Source organism: Linepithema humile, chromosome 7 (genome assembly GCF_040581485.1).
Source record: "Linepithema humile isolate Giens D197 chromosome 7, Lhum_UNIL_v1.0, whole genome shotgun sequence".
NCBI classification, from domain to species: Eukaryota; Metazoa; Arthropoda; class Insecta; order Hymenoptera; family Formicidae; genus Linepithema; species Linepithema humile.
The window spans coordinates 2377538-2399732 of record NC_090134.1 but is presented as its reverse complement, the minus strand read 5'-3'; the positions used below and the strand labels follow the sequence as shown (position 1 = coordinate 2399732).

At 36.9% G+C, this 22195-nt stretch overlaps 2 protein-coding genes across 3 annotated transcripts in view; both read left to right on the top strand.

Annotated features, from left to right (window-relative positions):
- The first annotated feature begins 401 nt into the window (after nucleotides 1-401).
- On the top strand, nucleotides 402-4182 carry LOC105678594 (dnaJ homolog subfamily C member 8). The gene is made up of 6 exons (XM_012378064.2): nucleotides 402-518; nucleotides 1277-1435; nucleotides 1499-1565; nucleotides 1648-1742; nucleotides 1839-1984; nucleotides 2148-4182. The coding sequence occupies exons 1-6, from the start codon at nucleotides 441-443 to the stop codon at nucleotides 2380-2382; spliced, it is 780 nt and encodes a 259-aa protein (XP_012233487.1). The 5' UTR covers nucleotides 402-440; the 3' UTR covers nucleotides 2383-4182.
- Nucleotides 4183-4652: 470 nt separating this feature from the next.
- LOC105678450 (uncharacterized) overlaps nucleotides 4653-22195 on the top strand; it is a 49685-nt gene continuing 32142 nt past the window's right edge. The window contains exons 1-5 of one of the 2 annotated variants that reach the window (XM_067358840.1): nucleotides 4653-4905; nucleotides 18938-19195; nucleotides 19873-20003; nucleotides 20217-20781; nucleotides 21119-21944. In XM_067358840.1, coding sequence (XP_067214941.1) covers nucleotides 4811-4905; nucleotides 18938-19195; nucleotides 19873-20003; nucleotides 20217-20781; nucleotides 21119-21944 — 1875 coding nt within the window. In that variant the 5' untranslated portion in view covers nucleotides 4653-4810. Of the gene's footprint in view, nucleotides 4906-7946; nucleotides 8422-18937; nucleotides 19196-19872; nucleotides 20004-20216; nucleotides 20782-21118; nucleotides 21945-22195 lie in introns of those variants that run through there. The other variant, XM_012377807.2, reaches the window with a different exon arrangement.

Sequence of the window (22195 nt, the reverse complement as noted above, 5' to 3'; positions counted from 1 at the left end):
CTGAACTTTACTGATCATCCCTAAAATTTTAATAAAATGTTCTCTCTTCTTTTGCAATTAATTTTGACTAATTAAAATTATTGATATTGCAGGCTGCTAGATATTTTATTTTAGAAATATATATTATAATTTATGTGAAATATGTAAAATAAATATATCTTTTAAAATAAAGCCGAACAAAAATAAAATATAAAATTTAATAAAAAGTTAAAATAAAAAATTGATTTTACATTCTATTTATTTATGCTTTTTAAAATTTATCATTTATGAACTTGAATATTTTTATTTAAAAAGTTTGAAGTAAAATTGAAATAATTCTTTTTTATCCTATTCTGATAAGACAGGTATTGATAAAATGTGTTACCTCAGCTGCGCTAGTAAAAGTACAAACTTTCACCCAGTTAGCGACACCGTCGAATCTTGAGTTTGTAACAAGTAAGATGGCCGCCACCGACTCCAGTTTATCCAGTGAAACTCCCGCCAAGAAAGAAGATGAATTTAATGAATTTTACTCAGAGGTACGCATATTTTCATTAATCTTGGGATTTCTTTATACATGATGCCACAAAAAAAACAATATTCAATACTTTACTATTAAACAGTCACGTAAACAAATTCTGATTTGCTACTCTGACAAATTTCACTTTATACTCGAAATAAAATGGCAACAGATATTTTTTAGTGTCAATTTGTGTCTTTGATGTTCTAAATTAGCATATGTAATTATATTGAATTTTGTAAGCGATATTGTCACTAAATAGTGTTGATAAACACTCCTAACCTAGAAGTATGTTTGTATTGAAAATTCTCAGTGTGCAGAATGTCACATTCTATTATTGAATATTATTTCAATGAAATATATATTCTCCATTCAATTTTTAAAAAAAAAAATTCTACCTATTTAGTTTACAAGTATAAGTTTCATATAGTCTGTGTAAGCAGGGTAAACATGATACTGCTGATAATGTTATTATTGTTTAACAGTATCTGTTTACAAAAACTGCTTACGTCAGCTGATAGTCCTAACTGAGTTTTTCTTGCATATTTCTAGTATGAAATTTACGTTCATTAATTTATCATTATTCCTTGTTAAATATTCTAAGAATAATTTTCTAGTATTTAAATTTGTCAAGAAAGATAAATAGAGTATATGTTTTTTACATTGAAATCATTGTTTCTTATATTGAAAGTTTTGTTATATTATTTTATTGCCCAGAAATTTATTAAATATGTATTTAGTTCAATTATATAAAAATTCTGTTGTGTCTTTCTATAGGTTAAGGAAATTGAAAAAAGAGATTCTGTGTTGACCCCTAAGCAACAAATTGAGAGACTATTGCGACCTGGCTCATCTTATTTCAATTTGAATCCCTTTGAAGTTCTACAAATTGATCCAAGTACAGCAATAGATGAAATAAAAAAGAAATATCGTCGTGTAAGTATCTATTTCTCTTTTGTTAAGAAAAAAATCAGTATTTTGACATTGTGATCTTTACAGATGTCTATTTTGGTGCATCCAGATAAAAATCAGGATGATGCCGAAAGAGCACAGCAAGCCTTCGAAAGTAAGTAAAATAATAAACATATGTATACTATAATGTAATAAATTAATTTTTTTTTAATTGTAATTTTTTAATTTAATTGCAGTTGTTAATAAAGCATGGAAAACTTTGGAAAATGAAGAAACCAGATCGAAATGCATGGATGTCATCGAAGAGGCAAAGGCTCGGACTGATCACATGGCAAGTAGTTAATTATTGATCTTGACATTTTTTCACCAAGTTTTTAACGTTATAGCATGCTTTATTAATTTGCATGAATTGCATTGAATTTTACAGATTGCAGAAAAAAAGAAGAAACTCAAAAAAGAGGGAAAATCTGAAAACTCAGGCCCAACACTCTTGGAAGAAGAAACAGAAGAAGGTTACAGACATGCAGTTTGGGTCATGACAATGAAGTTGTTCGCCGATATGGAACGAAGAAGGTTTATTAACAATCTTTAATATATTTTTTTTTAAATAAAAGAAAATTTAGATTAAATATTAATTTAATCTAAATTAATTACAATTTTCTCTAAATTAAATTATTAAATAATTAAATACTTGAATTAGTTTTATCCAGAACTGACATTTTTTCTTTTCTTTCAGACGAGAACTAGCCACAAGGGACGCAGAACAGCGCAAAAGAAAGCGTGAAGAAGAATTATCTGCAGAAGCTCAAGCGGCAATGGAGCGAGAATGGCAACGGAATTTTGAGGAGTCTAGACAATCGCGTGTTGACAGTTGGAAAGCGTTTCAATCGGGCAGCAGCGCAACGAAACAAAAAAAGGCAAAAAAGTTGAAGGCCTTCAGGCCGCCAAAGACGAAAGCCGAATCCCGATAATCATGGTCATCTCCTCATCCCATTTCCTTCACTTCCGGCGTGCAAACTGATTTTAGTCAACACAATATTTCATCTTAGAAATTTTCTCGCAACGTTAAGGTAGGTTAAACTTTCACGCAATGTCAATCTAATAATAGTTAATTTGAAAACTGATAAAAGGAAAACGATAGAGTTACTTCTCTCGATGCTACTCAGTTCGTAAGCTAAGCGGTTTTACTATCTACTATTGGATTAAACGCCGAGATTCGAGTTTCTAGAAATATCCTCTTATTAATGATCAATTTCACCAATCTTTTTACCAAGAACAACGACGATTACACTTTTGAAGTTTTCACATGCGTTTTCTTATTTTGAACAAATAAGAAATAAGATTAATGGAGAAGGGTTGTATTGAATGACTTATTTTTATAAATTTTAGTTTAACATTGTTGATCATATTTGTTGAGGTGGTTAGTGAGAGTTTGGTGAAATCGGTCGCAAGTTTAATTTTTTGCTTAAGTTCGCGATTCGAGACTCGCGTGACGATGTTAAAGGCAAACATTAATGTCTCTGCGAGTAGAATCGATGTTAAAAGCGTGATGAGAACAAAACGGAGCTGTAATACAAGCTATTGAGTGAACGAGAAATGACAGACTCTGATTGAATGTGATTTTGTGTGCATGGGCAAAGTCGTGCCGTTCATTTTGAAAATAACGCAAATTGCAAATTAAAATGTTGAAACCATTTACACCTTAATTTTACTAAATTTAAATGTATTTAAATTTTATTCAAATTTATTATTTATTTTCAAAATGTATGGCTCGATTCTGAAAAACTTATGTGTGATCTCTTTGTAAAGATTGACAATTAGGGAATTTTTCGCGAATTTAGCGATCACGCAGCATCGATGACTCGCAAGTGTAAAAAAAAACAAGAAAGAACTTCTTTCGGAACATTGTACAATCGCAATACATACCCCAATGTCGTTGCGTAACAATTGTCAATTTTATAATCTACATGTATCTCGTACTTTTACTATTATACGTACGATTGTCCATCATAAGGAAAGTACAGGTGAGTGTATATTACTATTACGACAAATTCCGAATTAAGGATTTTTCACGATACCGTATTTCAGATGTGATAAACAGGATTGTATTAATTAATGTGTTCGAAATAGGAATTGCCATAAAATATATTCATTTTAACATTTACCGTGCAGCAATTTACACGGATATTATACGTGCAAAATATTAATAAAATTTTAATATAATTTACAATTCATAACTTTTGAATTTTGGATCAAAGTTATTGTATTGTAAATTTTAAAGTAAATTTTATTGTTAATTTTTATATATAAAAACGAGATTTTTATATATAAAAGAATAACATATTTTGTAAAATAATCCGATTTTAAACTGATTTCAAATTGAAAGATTTTTTTACAATGTCAATTGAACCTGAGCTCTGCCATTCAAAGTACGGTATCGCGATGGCTCTTTTATCATTTCGCGAACACTTTGATATGCAATATATGATCGCAAAGGTGATGTAAAAATCATCCGTTAAAACTTTGAAGTGTGAATATATACGTATAAATTGTTTCTATATAAAGACTGTTCCTTGCACGATTTCATATTGTGACTTCAAATATGGTCATCTATGATGTGTATATCACTACTCGAATGCATTAAAGAATCTTCTAAATCGTGATTGCAACAACAGCGCAAAACGTCCATTTAAATTATGCAGAGAAAACGCATATGATTGTTCTTATTCCTCGCATCGAAATCTACAAGGAATACACACACGTACAGGATATTCTAAATTTCCTACACTTTCTTTCACCTATAAATTTTTTCATCAATTGATATTTTAGTTGATGTTTCAATCACACACAAAAATTCAAGTCCGAATTGATTAAGGAATCCGTGAATACAAAAATATGTATTGTGATATCCTAAAACTTCCTTTCTCAGCTATCATTCTTATTCACATTTCTAGGTATACATATAATGTGTGATTAGCCGACTACTAATTACTGATAACAACGCAGACATTTTCGTCATTTATATCTCACAAGTGCAATATAATATAAATCACACTCGATTATACGAAAGTATAAATATAAAAAAATATATATTTCATAATATAATTTTTCCAAAAACGCCAGTCATTTTTATACACAAAGTTAAAGTAGATCCGATGATGCGCGAAGAATATCTCGTGTTCGCATCGTGACGTCGATAGGAAGTAAATGGAATGTGGCGCGGGTATTTGCTACCCCAGGAAGCGCACCGCTATCAACATTCCGAGTCAGTATGACGCCGTACGTGACGACCGACGGCACGTACAATCACGAATACCGTCAATACTCCCATTTTCGGTAAAAAGCCGTGGCGCAAGTGATTTCATCTATCAGAATTGTCTCTGCAACACAATATATTGAATGGAGCGACAGAAAGCGGAAGTATACATAGACAGGTTACTCAGGGCTCTCCAGAGGGTGAAGGATCTTCGGGAAGGGGAGCGGTTAAGGATCATGTGAGTATATTTTAATAATAAAATTTACGATATGTAAAAAACGATGATCAAAAAATGCAAAAAAATTAAATAGGCTCTCTTCATTGTAACATGATTTGTATTTCGCTTGTATTTTTTCTCTTTTCACGACATTTCAGGAATGTTAATATTTAGAAATCAGGTTATGTTTAGAAATTTTGAACCAATGCGTGGAGCAAACGAAATTTTATCGATTTCTAACATTTAATGTCTTAATTTTGAACAAATATAAATGTAGATGTTACAATATTACATATATATTTATATTTGTCCAAAATTAAGTTATCACTTTCGTGCACAAGCACATACTAAACAATGAAATAATTTAGCCACACGTTTCCGTTGACTAAACGGAAACAGAATTAGCAGCCGTTCGTTTACTGTTGCAAGAACACTCTGATACTCTGACCTTCGCTGTTGTGCCGACTGTACGGATTGTAAATATGTATTATATTTCGAAAATGAACTACGCTTTGAAGCATAGTAAATCGCGACGTTTTCTTAGCCATAAATGCGGCATTCCGTCGTTAAAAAAAATTGTTGATTTTTTTATTATCGTCATAATTATTGAATAATTTTATCAAAGCAAAAAGTGCACTAAAATTGTCTCGTCATCGCCAAGGTGACAGCATTGCTAAAAACAGAAAAAGATAATAAATATAAACCGAGATCTTTGCATTCATCTGCAATGAGATGCATATCACGTGACTGCTTTATTATTCACAGTCGGTGCCTGAATGGAATTTAAAAAGCAATCTTATGAATTCATATTTACGCGCCTATATATAATAATAATCCAATATTTTTATTATAAAAAATTGATAAATTAATCGAAGCTTTTAGCGACCAGTATCTAAACGATGCATTTCCATCTAATTTAATTATAAAATACTCATACTTTATTATGTATTTCACTCTTATATTAATTAGTGGATTGCCCCACAAGAGTTTATTGACGCATAGTGCTTAAAAGGCAGAATATTTCATTATAAAAGGCTTGTATTCAGGCCATGCATGCGTGCACACTTAGATAAATTTAAATATGATGGTTCTTAACACATGCAATAACGCACCTGAGCTATTAACTAAACGACACCACATCCCACGCGATGTGTTTGCAGTCTCGCGATAAATTCACGCGATTGTAGGTAGAGCGCAACAGGTAGCAACGCCGTCCGCGTCCTTTCGAATTTTCGCAGCTCTCTTAGGTAGGCGCAAAATGCATTTCCGTGTGAGAACCGCGAGAGAGAGGGGGAAAGAAATTGCAAAACCGCGAGATAGTACGCCGAGCGATCGAGGCTCGTGAAGAGCAATAGGAAGAAACCGAAAGTACCGAACGGCCGGCGATCACTTCCACTATTGCCGACGATACAGTGCGTGCAATAAATTTCGTATATGAAGATACGAAAATTATTTGAAACGCACGTGAATTTTTAAAAAGTATACAAAAATTACGAAACTATTTAAAACATAAATTAAGACAAATTTATGATAAAACAGGAATCAATAATTATAAGACGCAAATAATTTGCAAATATTTTAACGATTTTCTGATATTCTGACATTTTCGACAAGTAGTTGACAAATTTAATAAAGAATACGATTACGGTGTAAGCCTCTGCTGTCATACAAGAAATCGAACTTTCTGTTATTTGATAGCTCTGAACAGGCGGTTGAATGAGGAACAAAATATTACACAGAGAATTGTGGCAGAATGCCGATATTTTATACGAGTGAATCACGCAAGAGAAGTTACGGCAATTACATTGACCGCAAACTCGACGGAAAAACTCGCAACTGGATTATTTTCTGCGACATTGCTCGCGCTCTTTTCCCCGTTCTCTGGCAATTATTCAAATTATTCTATCTTTATACCGATGTGTTATAAAAAAGTGAACAATGTTCAATGATTAAGTGACGTCACACGCATTGCACTGACTTGCGATTGACAAGATCGTCGCTACTGATGTCCGAGAATATTGATCGTGAGTCACGTGTATTACATGAAACAAGACACATTTAAATCGCCATATTTTATGAAAACATTCTAACAGATGATGACGAATCGATATGATAAACTGTTTGAAATAATTAATTTAGCTTGACTTTTGACAGTGACAAAAAAATAAAATAATCGTGTAAGATATTTTGATAAAAATTCTTCAATTACAAAATACACAATTATAAAACTTCGCCGAAAATTGAATGAATAATTTTCAATCACTTCTCGTCATTTAAATATTAATTTTGTTTTCATTTAATATTACTTGAAGTTCTTCAAATTTTTTCGGATGAGCAATTCCGTCATACATCACTGATCCGTCACGTTACCTAGTACGCTCACACACACTCATACACGCGACCTCTCGCCGATACTAAAGGCACACCTATGAAACAGGTAAAACGGCGCCACACAACGCAGATCAACACACACGAAGCCAAGAATTCCGCGGGAGGTGTGTACAGATAGGAGGAAGAGAACATGGCGCATCGGCGCACACGAATGCACACAATCAAGAGTCACATTATTATCTGCAGGTAGAAGGAAAAGAACAGACGGCGCCGTTACGCGCACAAATAAAGCACGATGTATGCGTGTTGCGTGCCACGCAGAAGGAAAAGACACGCCGTGGTGTTGCACACACGCGGACACGTACACATAGACGAAAAACACGCTACACCAGTTTATGCACACATATACACAAATCGACAGTCATGCTTTCGTATGCGTGCAGGTACGCAGATAGAAGGAAAAGAATACACACACACACACACACATTCGCGCGCACCTTGCTACAAACAGGTAAAATACGCCAAGAATATGACACTTATACAAATCAAGAATCGTGTATCTGTATGCGTGCGCAAAAGGAAAAGAATACGGCATCCACACACACACACACACACGCGCGCACGACAGGTGAAAAAAAAAACTGTGTGTGCGTACATGTGTGTACAGGTAAACTGACGAGCGGCGTGGCGCGACACTCGTCTGGTCTGCTGCCTCAGTGAGGTGGTGTTCACCGCCGTGTGTGCAGCTCCTCGTGGTTTCGCCTTCGCCTCTTCTTCTTCCTCCTCCCGCTGCACCGCGACTCAGGGGGGGGCCAGGTAGACACGCGAGTACGGATACCGGGTCTGGAGTCGAAGAACGGGCCCCCGGATCGTTCCTTCGCTCTCTCATATCGGTAGCCTTGACGGGCGCCAGTCAGCCTGGGCATCAGGCGATTAACCCGGCCTGGCTTGACGAGCACACGTGTGTCAAACCGCAGAGTGAAGTGAGGAAGAGTCGGAGATTTGCGAATTTGTCGGGAGAAAAATCTCTTTCGATCGGCGAGAAGAATTTCTGCGGAGGAGTCTCTCTCTTATCCGAAGAGGAAGAGCGCGGCGGGATGTGTGATCGGTGATTCTAGTGTGTGGCAACGCGAGTGTGCCGACGATGTCGACGACAGACGTGGTCCGCATCGTGCAGCAGGGAGCTGCCGCCGATGAGGATCAGGGGTAATTTCTTTCCCTCTCTCTTTTTCTTTTTTTCAATTTATTTTGGCGAAGACGGAAAACTTGCGCGCGGTGAAGGGCCTTTCCCTCGGCTAGGAATAATCGATGAAATATGGTGCGTGTCGAGTGAAGGTTATTGAACGGAGGCTTGTTACAGTGAAAATTATAATCATTCTTTAAAGTTCATTGGTTTCAAGATAAAAAAATATTTGCAAAAAATATTAGTTAATTGGGATTAATTCGATTTTTATTGTACGATGTTCATCGACGATTTGAACAACGTCTCTCTGTAATGTTTTTTTTTTTTTAATTGAAAAATTATTTTATGCCTAAAATAAGCTAAAAGATATTTAAAAACTGCCAGAAAAATTAGATTCTGTAGATGCTACAGTTTTAGAGTTGACTGGTTTTGATAACCGGTTTGATACTTCGTTATGGTGAAAAAGTTACGATAAAAAACCATAATTTCTTGTTTCTTTTCAATAATTAAGATAAAAGAAAATTAACAAACAATATTATAATGAAATTTATCATTAAGATAACATTCAATTAAGATTAAACAAATTAAGGCTGAAATTTTACTTTCGGCTCAACAAAAATATTACATATTTTAAACTTTAAAATCATTCTAAATTGATTTATACTCAAGGTATTTTAAATTAAATTTTCTGGAGCAGTCTAAAAAAATGTTTAAAAATACATATATTAAACAATCTTAAATTATGGTTTGGATATAGTTAGTTAGGAATCGTTTGTGTGTAAATATACTCGTTACGAGTGAGAATCGAAATTGGATGATGAATGTTTCTCATGCGTTTTTTTGATACAAATAAATAGTCGATCGAAGGATTGCTCGGAATTTTTGGCTCGTTGCTCGTCATTAGGATAACTATGAGAAGAAAATAGAGCGAAGATGAAAATTTTATAGCAACTAAATAGGAAGCGTTTTATCGCATAAGCGTATTTATTTTGATTACGGCCATCAATGTTAATTGTCCTATCAATTGATAAGATTTTATATTATCTTTTTTGATTTCATGCATCAAATTTCTTAGGAGTCACGTATATGCGATATAAGTAATGCGTTATTCTTCAACATTTTGCTGACTCATAAAAAATGTTCACTAAGTCAAACTTAAAAAAAATGAATTTTTTGCATCAATAAACTAATGTTTTCTCTCATAAATTGTGCAAAATGCGAATAATTTCTAATTAATCTTTTTCTTGACTTTTAATAATTTTAAAGGTTTTAGAGAATTTTTAACATTTCTTTAGAATTATTTTATTTGAAATTATTTTATTTATAATTTTTTATAATTGCAAATTATTTTTTAGCCGCGAAAAAAGTGATCATATAAATTGAAATGTCCCAGTTTTGCACAAAGTTTAGTATTTTTTAAATCTACTTCGTCAGCTGAAATTAATTGAATCGAGTACGATTACGACTTCTGTTTATCCGCGATGCATACATCATCACGGCAAGTGCTTTATCAGCGTTATTTTCGTTATACTTTCTACTTGCTGCCCGCGACAGTAAAACTCGATGAACGCGACAGCGACTATCGAATACCGACGAATCGTCGTCGGGAATAAGACATTCGCGCGAAACCTGTTTCGGCGTTATCCGGGATTACTCTGCCATCTAAGCGAAGTATCCTGTTTGCTATGCTCTATTCGCTATAGCAGATTATAAATGTATTTATTCCTTTTCTTACACTTGTCTGGCCATACGCTTGCAAATATGCAAGCTATTGTTAGCTGCCACCAAATTACATCCGAAGTTCTCACACTAAAAGTAAAATTAGTATGTCGATTGTAAAAAGTACTGTTAGCATACGCGATCTTTATATAATTAGTCTGACAGTGAATTACAAGTAATTTCTTTCATACATGAATTAATTTTACGGGATTCAAGATAGAATTTGAGATAAAATTTATAATTTTATGTGCTGTGTAACACAGAGGAAAATATTTAAGAAATCAGAACACACATACAAAATATATAAAATATATATCAATAATATGTAATTTGTATGTATATATTCCGATTCTTTAAATGCTTTTTATTACATAAAATTATAAATAAATTTCTCAAATTCTGTTGTGGTTTATAGATCGTCTAAAGTAGCTTAAAATATGAACATTTGATTTATTAAATTAAACTGATAATTATTAATTTTATGCACTTTCAATAATGGAAGAATGTAATTTCCAATTCTGTTTTCTAAACGATTAATAGTCTTGTAAGTTGATAAATCATTTTTGACTTCTTGAATATTTAAAATTAAACTACATAATTCTGATCCTGAATATTATGATCCATTATATTTAAGTACTTGCTATCAGGAGAAGGAGTTTAAAAGGATCGCATCATCATATATCATCTGCTGTTTTAATAAACTGATAATTATTAGAACAAATTGAGATCGTCGCACCTGACAAGTGAAAAAATCATTAATCGTTCGGAAAATAGAATCATAAATTATAGTTCTCTGTTATTAAAAGTATATGAAATTAATAATCTTTAGTATTAATAGTCTAATCATTTTTTATTGCGAGTATTGAAAATTATTCGATTATATTAATATTATAATTGCTTATTGGATTATTATATATTGTAGATGCCAATAAATTATTAAATCAGATAAATATAAAAAGAGCCACATAGCTCCCTCGAGCATTTCGCAGAGTTTCAACACCGGATAATTTTCCTCTTAAGCGATCCTCCGTGGCGGAACATGAGCGTGTAATTAGACACATTCTTGCATCTTCGGCGTATGGCCTAATGCCACTCCGCCATGTAATTTGCTAATATTGCAGTCGGTTGCACCTGCAATTTCAACCCTCGCGCACAGTTAACATATATATTTTATATTCTTTTATGAATTTTTAATTGTTTTAATATCGGACGTCGGTTATCCCGCGCCTCCGCTCCGAAGGCGGTTCGGGTCGCAATTTTTCGAATAAACTCTCAACTACCGAGAGCGTTTCCGTTCTCGATCACACAAGCGAAGATTCAAACAAGTGAAGAGAAACAGACTCTAAACTTGATTAGTATCTTCCGATTGATTCCAATTAGCATTGCTGCAAGCAGTCTTAACTATTTTTCTTCTTCTTCGAGTACTTCGCGTTAGACTTCCCTCGGCGAAATCACGAAAGAAGAGGAAAACTTCTTAACGGAAACTCTCGGCGCGCTCGTCACGTGACATTAATCGGCAGAATTAATTTTCCCTCGTGTCTCTTGACTTTTCGTCTCTGTTTTACAAGACGAAGAAGCTGAAAGCGCGCACCTCCGCGGCGGCGAAGAAATCGGAGAAGACCGCGAGACGGCGTATAAAGACACTGCGAGACCATATTAGTCACGTTTCTCGACGGCATCGCGTCGTCTCTCTCTCTCTTTCTCTCTCTCTTTCTTATTCTTTCCCCCTTTCCTCTCTTCCATCCTTCTCGCTCTATCGCCAATGTCAATGACTGCTCCCTTGAGGCTAGCTGTGACCCCCCGTGTGAACGTGTCTCGTCTTTCTGTGTCTCGCGAAGCCGCTCGGTCGGAATGGCGCTTTCACACGAAGGTGGAAAGAGCGCACAATGTGTGTACCCGCATAATATTCGACGGCGGCGTCGTTATATCACGCGTGTAACGCCAACTATATTAGGCTGCGAATATCCTGATCTGCGAGCACCGTTGACAGGTGTTCATTATGAGGCTGAGTGTACGGCGCCTTATAATTGGCGAATCCTTCCTCCCATAAACGAAAATTAACTTCTATCTCTCGCCTTTTATCTATCGTTAAGCTTATCACTATGCAAATGTGTGATATAAAGAGATAATTGGAAATGTAAAGGAAAAATTTGTTTTTTATTCTCTATTCACTTATTTCTCCCACTGAAAAATCAGTGAGAATAAAAAAATAAATAAATTCATTTTATCTTATCAAGAAGTAGAGCATCCGCTTTGGACACAAAGCGGATGTATTTTTATCGCACGGCAATTCGTTTGATAAGGGATTAAACGAGCTTGAAGATCCGATAATTGAGTGTCGGAACGCGGAAATCCGCGCGTGTCCGGTCGAATAGGCTCGCGGGTTACTTGGAGAACGTACCTTAAACCTTAAGGTTGAGTAACGGTTCTTCCGGAGCGCATGCATACCTACCTACCTGGTGTCTCTACGGGGGGATTGCCGTCGTCTCGCGATTTCTGAGTGCTGAGCCTCGCGAGCGGTGCAACGAAAACGTCCTGGCGAACGAGCGCGAACGAACGAACGAACGAACCTGTCCTGTCCCGCTTCTTCGCGAATGCAGCAGGGTCGACGTACCGAACGTGACGATATTTTGACGTGCTCCGTTGTGGCGACACATGATTCGCATTCGATTCGCAGCTGCTCGAAGTTGAATCGAATATCGCGACGGTGTACAGTAAATGCAATATAGAAAGACGGAAGGAATGTATTAATCGCGAAAATAAAGTCGCTTCTGAAGATTTTGTATTAGACTTTTGCAGAAGATATCGAAGCCACTCGATAAAGATATAAAAATCTTTCGTCTATATAGAATTTTATTTTGTTGATTGTCACGCTTGCATTGCAGCGGACATTTTACTATCTTTAGCGGAATATTTCAGGAAAAATTTGATTTAATAATTTTTTATTCAACAAATTAGGATCGTGTTTGAATTCGTATATCTAGGCAATAATTTTTGCCGATCCTGTACTTTTTCACTTACTTCTTTCTTCTGACCGCGACTCAAATTTCTTTATCTCATGCTGGGCTCTCGGTAAATGGAGAAACTATCCCTATAATTACACAGCTTCGCCCTTTAAAGTGCACAAAGCGAAATCACGACGTTCCGTCGACCGATGCAGAAGCTAGTAACATTTTTGTGACGTGTTCCTGGCAATTTAATTAACGTAATGACGGGAAAGTTATTGTTTCGTGAGAGACGAATGATACACCGCGACTGCGCGTCATTCTTGTTTGAGGATAATTATTTTTCTTCGTGCGCTCCACATTTTGTCGTGACACGGAAAAAAACATCTTCGTCATTCTCGAGACATGACACCCAGATATTGACCTGTGCGACCTAGTTTCCTCTTTTACCTTGAATCTGCAAGACATCGGGCTGTCATTTGGATAAAGAGAGTGAAGAAACTCTATGATTTAAAATTGTTATAAGCAAGAAAGGGCTAATGACAAAGAATTCTTTAAGGCTTTTCAGATTTTCGATTATTTTTTCGTACTGTGTAATTTACACGTATTTATTAATATAAGTTAATTTATAATCTTTTTGAAGTTACTTATTCTAAATTGTTCCAGACTCTCGACATTTTTCCTATTTATATGTTTTGGGTTAAATGTGTAGATTTTTACGTGCGCGAAACCATTTGGAAATTGTTGATAGCATTAATTAATGACCTAGTTTAAAAGTTCTAACAATTTTCGACTTTACGTCGTTACGATCATCTTTTTTTAACAGAGACAACGAAAGCTGATGGTTTCTAGTATATAAACAAGCAATCAAAATTGTAGAATTTTTCGAAATTTAATGGACAGTAAAATCTTATTCATTATTTAATTTCACCTTGGCTTGGACAAATTTATAATTTGAGGATTAATTACCAAGATATAAAATTAAAATGATGTTTCGATATTATTATTTTTTTTTAATCGACTATAGCAACGATTTTAAACTTTTTTTTTATATAACTTCGTTATTTATATAACTCCTGTTTATCCTATGCAGCTCCTATTTAGAAATCAATATCATGCAAACGTATATCTGCAAATGAACGTTCTATATATAGCTTCTACGTATAGATCGATAATGTATTTACAAATGTCAATACAACATGTTATCTTTGTCGGTCGAGTCAGATAAATGGACATTCGTTGTCGCATAAACCTCTTTATAGAAAATCGTTAGGTATTTACTCTTTCCGGTCTCCGGAGAAAAACGTTTCGATTAGCAATTAGACGCGCAGTTACGGTACAGCATCCTCAACGGGATTCTAGTGATTAATGAGACGATATAAATCTGTCCTCCCGCGCAGCTTCCTCCGCGATTGCGAAGATATGTATATAGATTATTCTCACGTTGCAAAATCTGAATTATTCTTACCGACACTTACTCCCTTTTCTCAGTTTTTGCCGCAACCGTCTTCGACGTATATCTAGCTACGTTGCCGAAAAATTTTCTTTCGAGATCTGATCATTTGACATCTGGGAAATTCGCGTTGCCGAATGCAAGTGTGCCGGCTCGAGGCCGAAATCGAGAGGAAAGACCATATTAGGCGTCCAATGCAGTCAAACGTCGTCCACCACAAAGCATTGCTGTCGTCTAATGTACGTTCAGTCACGCCCCCGCTTGGCTGGGGCCCGGTGAGAGAGTCGAGGCGAAGCGAAGCGAAGCGTACCGAGGGCCCCATCGACGGCGGGCTCGCCGCCGATCGGCGAGATCGTGACGAACCGAGCTCTCGAGAGGTGTTCTCGGCCGACCGGGTCGCGGTGCCGCGCGCGACCATACTCGCATTTCCCTCGTTCAATTCCCTCGTAAATCGTGCGGATTACGAGCAAACGTTTCTGGATCCGTGAGTCGCAGTACAACGGTCGATCTCTCGGTTACGTCGAAAGTGCTCCGTAAAGTGATAGAGGTACGTCTGGTTCGGTTACGAAGCCTGTCTGTCATCGGTTCTCTATGGTGGTTTCTGGGTTGAGTGCATCGAATGCAACTGTGAATGCATCGAGTGATCGCATGAGTTACATTAGGGGAAATGCAAATTATTCAGAGGATAGTAAGCGGTATAATATTATGAAAAGTAAAGATTCTATGGAAATAGCGTATCTATAACGTGGAAGTTGCGGGACATATTTCTTTGTTTCGTCACATTTTGCGTGAATTTAGTACAGCTCGCTTTGGACGATCTACAATTTGCAACAGAGCTGGAAACGGAAATCTATTTATAATTTTATGAGCCATGTGCGGGGAACATTACAAAATCAGAGCATATAAAATATATAGCCTGATATATATTTTGTATATCTGTATTCCAATTTTTTTCAATGTTTTCTATTACGTAAAATTATGAATAGATTTTTATCTTGAATTTTGTTGATAGAAAAATCTGTGTGGTATAAAAATTATTTACAGTATTGTCATTGGAAATAAATAAAATCGAATTCAAAATAGTGCGATCCCAAAAATTTACGTATTCAAAGAAATCTATTAAATTATGCGAGTTATTATTCTAAAACCTATATAAAATAAAGCTCCATAGAGTTCAATCTACAGTTCTCAAATATGAAAATTGGTTCTCAAATTGCTTTTAGACGTAACGATTGATCTGCTGCATTTACGCGATTGGGCAAAACGTAAAAAATGTTTACCTTGATGCGAATTAAATAGGTTGGCGCCGACGTGATTGCTTTCAGCTAGTGTGGCTCGTCTTTAATCGTATCTCATTCTTCAGAAATGGTAGTGAGCAACCGGATGTGCACGCCTATTCGCGTTTAAATCCCGCATTAATGCAGAGCGCTCATATTTTACGCAATCGAACGCGTCTGCTTTTTCAGCGGGATTTAAGTGCGAACAGAAAAAAATACTTCGCTTTCTCAAATCCTTCATTTCTCCATTTACGTTCGTGATAAAAAATTTCCATTATATAACAACTTGATTTATAACTCTAACTTTAAAAAGATACATGTAAATAATTTAATTATGCATAGAAAATTTACTTAGAATTTTTTATTAAAATTAGGAAGATAAAAAGATTATTAATTCACAAATTGTTTCTCTTTTAAGCCAAAAAGTTTGGAAAATTTTAATCTGTAGCTTGCAGAAATTAAAAAAAAACAAAATATCAGAAGAAATGAAACATTTTGGCTTGCATTAAAATATCGAAATATTGAGAAACACACATCTTTGGCTTATCAGAGCAGCTGTAAGTGTAATAAAGAAGTATGTATACATAAGCATATGTGTAGCAAAATGTTTCGATCGCGATATCTTGAGACATTGTATCGCCGGATGTGAGCGCAATGACTGTTCTCGACTTTTCTCGACTGTCGGAGACGGAAGTGCACGGACGACTAAGTGCATAGCTGCATGTACATTCACGCGATCGGCGATCTTCCCTGCGCCGTCCTGATCTGTTTCATTATGCATCCCTCCTTTAACGAAGCCGGCTTAGTCTGGTATTCTTTGTCATCAAATTGAATTCCTCCGCGCGTTAATGCGAGCTGCCGAGTGTCATAAAATTATTCATGAAAACACGCGTATCCACCTCGGCGAAGTAGTAACTTGCATCGTCGAGTATGGAAATTTCCTTCCTGAGCCGGATGACCGGCAACACTTATTGGTATTCCGCTCGTCTACTAGTCTCGCTATTCCCTTACACGATTCATTGTTTGTATCTGATATGAGGTGAAAAAGGAAAAGAGCAAGAGTGGAGCAGCTAGAGCGGACTGCATCTTATTATTCCGACACGCAAGCCCGTGCAAGAATATATCTTAAGGAAGTAAATTTATTTGAAAAATCAATCAAAATTTATACACTAAAATAAATATTAAATAACACTTAGAAGCTTTTGATGAAAAATTGATAAAAATCAATCCAAACAGATTACAGTTGGAAGAACAAAAGGTTATAAGAAACGATAGAGAGAGACAGGCAAGAAGATGTTCAGAGACGTTTTATCGCGACAGCATTATGGAATTAAGCGTCGCGCTTTGTCACTCGGCCGTGTAACTTACGGCAGATTGCGTTAGCGCAATTTTTCTCGCGTGCTCAACGAATGGGAACCGGGCATGTACCTGGTGGAACACCTACGAGACACACAGTCGCGCTACGCTGTTGGCACCGAGCGACGCGGTGTAGCAATCTTTCGCGCGTGGTACGTAGAATCTTTTTATAACAAAAGGAGCCTAGATACACAACTGTCCGTGAGTCACTGTCCGCCGTCGGCAATCAATCGACACGGTCGCGTTCCGTTCTCGGAAGATTCTCTTCTTTTTTTTTTTCCATAAGTCCTACGGCGATTTATCATCCAGTCGATTAAACGCTCGTTGAAAACTCATCTCGCGTCTGAAATAAGGCGGACTACCTCTTTCGAGTTGGCTGCAATTTAACTACTCGACTACTGCTTATAGTAAATATTCTAAATGAAAAAGTAGTCATTGTCAACGACATTAGTGTTGAATTGTGAGAAGGGTGACAAGAGAGAAGGAACGTCCTCGAGATTTAATTCATCATCGTCGTAATTACAACCGTCCGGTTCGTAAGCTTTGATGATGTAAAAAGTTCTTAAATTTGTGCGAACACATTCGCCGGGGATTGTGAATACAGTTAGCCGTGTATAAAATTAGCATATTAATTGCATAATTGTAGTGATCAGTTGCATGACATTTGAGACAAACTGATTATATAATGATATAAATCAAATTGTACTACCTTTGTGTCTACAACATTCAATGCTATTGGCACAATTGATTAGTAATTTATAAATAATTATCAAACATTCGTAAGGCGTCAATTGGATTGTGCGAATTCTTGTATTAATTTGATGAACATATCTTATCTGTTATTTAAAAAAAAAAAACTTATGCCGAGTATTTTTTCGTTTCCAATACGTTAAAAATAGAGCAAGAGAGTTCACGAAAATTAATTGAAATTCCTCTCGCGAATCATGAACTTGCAAATCGAACACACTGTATCCACGTGTGTACTGCCTACGCAAAAAAATTCACTAATGCCGTAGTTAACAGCGTGCTCGTTTGCGCTTGACGGATAATAAAATCTGGCGGCGGCGCGCGATTTTTTCGACCGCTCGAGTGTGATGAAACGGTTGTTTATGGCTAGAAGAGAACACGGCATGTCACGTGCGTCAGTTGCGTGAGTAAGTCGTGGCCATTAAGTCGCGCGCCACGGCGACGACGTTGAGGAACGCCGGTGATCGGGATACATCTGGTCTCGGCGGCACGTAAACTCGTTTCCTTTCTGCTATTCGATGAATAATCGTGCACATCGATATAGATATATCTATATGCGAACAGCTGTTAATTACCCGCGCTCTCAGCTGGAAGCAAACAATAATTAAGCGTAACTACGTGCACAAGCGATAAAATCACGCGTCGCACTTAGCCGCGTAAAACGCAGCGCTCGAGAGGATTGTTAACGCTTGAATGACGTTTCGGTATGTTCAATTTGTACGGTTTCATTCAGCAATCAAGAAGGATTCGTAATCAAACTGTTCGTCGGGATCGTGAGAGATTAATGGCGAGTCACAATAATACGAATAAAAATGATAATGAAAGAAATAAAAGTAAAATTAATGTGAAAACGATTTTGCGACTTAGAAATGAATTTGATATTTTTATTCAACGCAACCGCATTGTTTAAGAAACACTTCAATACTTTGTGTTAATGTATCTGCTCGATTGCGTTTCTCCGCAAAGTGGCGAAGTTCGGCGTGACACAGGCCGACGAAAGTACCTACTTCGGGATCTCCTGCATCCGGCTTTGTGTTCGCAGGAGGCTGAAGGCTGATCTACAGTACCTGAGAAGAAGGGGGCTATCCAAGGCATCCAGCGGCGGCGGCAGCAGCGAACTATCGCACCAAGGACGCAAATGCGCGCGATGCGGCGCACCGTTCGGTAGGTTTTACAACACCGGCTCGACGTGCACGCGCTGCAGACAGCGGGTATGCCGGCAGTGTCGCATTGAGATCAGGGATCACGCAGGAGGCGACAAAGAAGTCGAGTGGATCTGCAACGTTTGCTACAAAATCACGTGAGTGTCTAAAAATCGTGACGAACATCCACCGATCGCCTCTTCGTCGGAAATTTTCGCGGAGCATTGAACGTTAAGTATCAGTTTTCTTGCTAAACGTGACAATAATTAAAATAAAATACATTATTTATAAAAAAAATAATATTCCGCTTCACTAAAATAAAATTTTAGGCTTGTGATTTGTAACATTTAAGGCACTTTCTTAAATACATGTTTCTTGCACTGCGATATTGTTATCATTTCTTTATCTTCGTTCAACATAGCATATGCAAAGTTTCACTGGGTGGGAAAGCTTACTTTAAGATGCTCCAATTTTTTCGACAGCGTACACAAAATGCATCTTCTTATTATTACGTATAAAGAAAATAATTAATTAGTATTTTTTTAGAAATATAATTACTGCATATATGCATCGGAGAAATATCGCGTTTTGTTCATTTTTTTGCAAAATTATTTTATAAAATTTTTGAATGAATTTCAATAACTAAATTTTACACCAACACTTTCATTAATTAATGTATACAAGCAAAATAAAAACGAGATAGTGAGTAAAAGTTTATGCAATTTCAGTGATAACGAATTCAGGTCGAAAATGGAAAGTATGCTTCTTCCGCAACGCGCGATATATCCTTTGTTTCTCGCACGTTGACCTAATTTCGAACTCGTTCAATTTTCAGAGAATTACACGTTGTTACTGGCAAATGGATGTACGAAAATACAGTTTCAAGTGAATCTATCAGCGAAAAAGCATCGCCGTCTCCAGCAGACACACTCAATCGCAGCATCCGTCGAGCTTGGACAATTAACAGTACGTTCCGATAATTAATCTTCTAATCAGCAGAAAATTGAAAAAAAAAAGGAAAAGTTCTAATTAACAGATGATGAATATCAGTAAAAACGTCCTTAAAAATTAGTATTAATAATAATAATTTCTTATTTATTTCTTCCTTGAAACTTACCGATTATTTTAAACTTATTTTGTGTGACAGCGAATTTATGATATTAATTATTTTCCCAAAAGGTCCTCCGACACGTTGGTCAGCTGCGAGAAAGTCTTCGGAATTGCGAATATATCGCAGTCTGCCCTCGCGCCACCAAGAATATCGAGAGCCGCTGGAAGATTCGGGTCTTCAAGAGGACTTCGACGATAGAACGTTATCGAAGCTCGAGAATTTACAAGAAAACAATTTAAACACGAAAGACTTCGTTGAAGACACCGGCGACTGCTCGAAGAATGTAAATGAAGCGAACGAAAAGAACACATCGATTAACGAACGAACGAAACGAGAAAAATCGATTAGTAAATCAGAAGAGGAAGTGCCATTACCAGACATCGTAAAATTTAGCAAGAAAGGAGAACGATTGAGCAAGGAGCAGGAAGATCCTGCACAGGAACATAGTACACCGAGAATCTCACTAATAAAACCACCGAGGATCCTCGCGAAGTTTATATCGCCTGAGACAAAATCGAGTCCGAAGCATGGCGAGAGGAAGTCTAATATTCCGATTTTCCGAAGAAGCTCCAAGGAATTCGAGGATATCCGGAGCCCACAAGAGTCACCTAAGCGATCGCTTATTCCTCAGAGGTATAATTTTTTTCTTATTCCTGTGGCTGAACCGGATTTTCTTAAAATATACGGTTCTTGTACTGTGATGTTATCATTCTTTTTATCAACATAGCATATGCAAAGTTTCATTAAAAAGGATTTTACGTATAATGTGTGTGATAATAATAGTTCTTATTTTATAAAAAAATTTATTCTTGAAATAAATCTCATATATTATGGTTTATATAATATTACATTGAAAGCTTATAGTCTTTATTAAATCACTTCATGATGTTTATAAAGATTATAAATTATTAATAAAAATTTTTCAATATATAAATAATTTATCACCGATCTCTCTTTTATTATGCTGCAGATACAGAGGAAGCACCGACGATCTGCGCCGCAGTCGCGAGGATATAAGCGTGCCGAGTTTGATCCCGAAGCTGCTATCCCCTCGCAACAAAGAGGACCGATTGAAACGGCAGGATAGCAAGGACGATATCCGTCACGTGTCAAAATCCGCGCGAAAAGATTCTAAAGAAGAGGTCAAGCCCTCGTCGCTTATTGCTTCACCAACGTCCGCCAGCAAGGACGAAATCGGCAAGTTGGGAATAAGAATCTTTCGTCGCGACAATAGTCGCGAGGACGTGGGTGGAGAGGCCTCGAATTCGATCAAGGAGTCCGCGAAGGGAAAGCAGCAGGATAGGCAAGAAAAAACGGAAGGCGTGGCCGGCGTAGCAAAATCGAAAGTCGTCGGCGATCAAAGTAAGTCGAGGTGCGAAGACGACAAGGACGACGCTATTGACGTCGAAGGACCGTCTTTGAGGAGCGAGGAGGCGATCGCTTGGATCGAACAGAACGAAGTGATACTAGACTCGCGACAGAACGGGAAGGCCGATGTGGAGAACCAGGAGGCGAGGATGCTCGACGTGATCGTCGCGGAGAACAGGACGCAGAACGAGCGGATGCGGAATACGATGGTTGTAGGCGAGGAGATGATAGACGAGAAGCATTTGCTGGCGACCCGAGAGACGGTCGGGTCCGTCTCGGAGAACGATAAGGGACGAGACAACGACGAGGAGGAGACCGGTGAACGATTGTTGGACGTTGGCAGCGACGGTGACGTCACTGGTATTGCCGGCGAGAGAAAAGGCCCGCTGGAGATCGGTTATGGGAAGAAACCGGACGAGTTCCAAGTGGTCAGTGAATATGCTTGTGAATTGTTTGCAGCGTGTGGGCGTAATTTACGCGGGCGTAGTTGTGTGCGTGTGCGGATGGATGCGTGAAGGTGTTATCGACATTCTTTGCGAAACGTGAGCCCTCTCTGTTCGATTAAGTATGTATTGTGATATTTCGCTCTCATTAATAATAATCCGGAGGTGTAAAAGAGAATTTAATTAGACGAGTTTGTCAAACGACAAATGAAAAAGATTATTGAAATTTTAAACAT

Coding starts and splice junctions, on each gene's coding strand:
- LOC105678594 (XM_012378064.2), top strand. CDS start 441: ATGGCCGCCACCGACTCCAGTTTATCCAGTGAAACTCCCGCCAAGAAA. Junction 1,436..1,498: donor TAAAAAAGAAATATCGTCGT/GTAAGTATCTAT, acceptor TGATCTTTACAG/ATGTCTATTTTGGTGCATCC. Junction 1,743..1,838: donor AGGCTCGGACTGATCACATG/GCAAGTAGTTAA, acceptor TGAATTTTACAG/ATTGCAGAAAAAAAGAAGAA.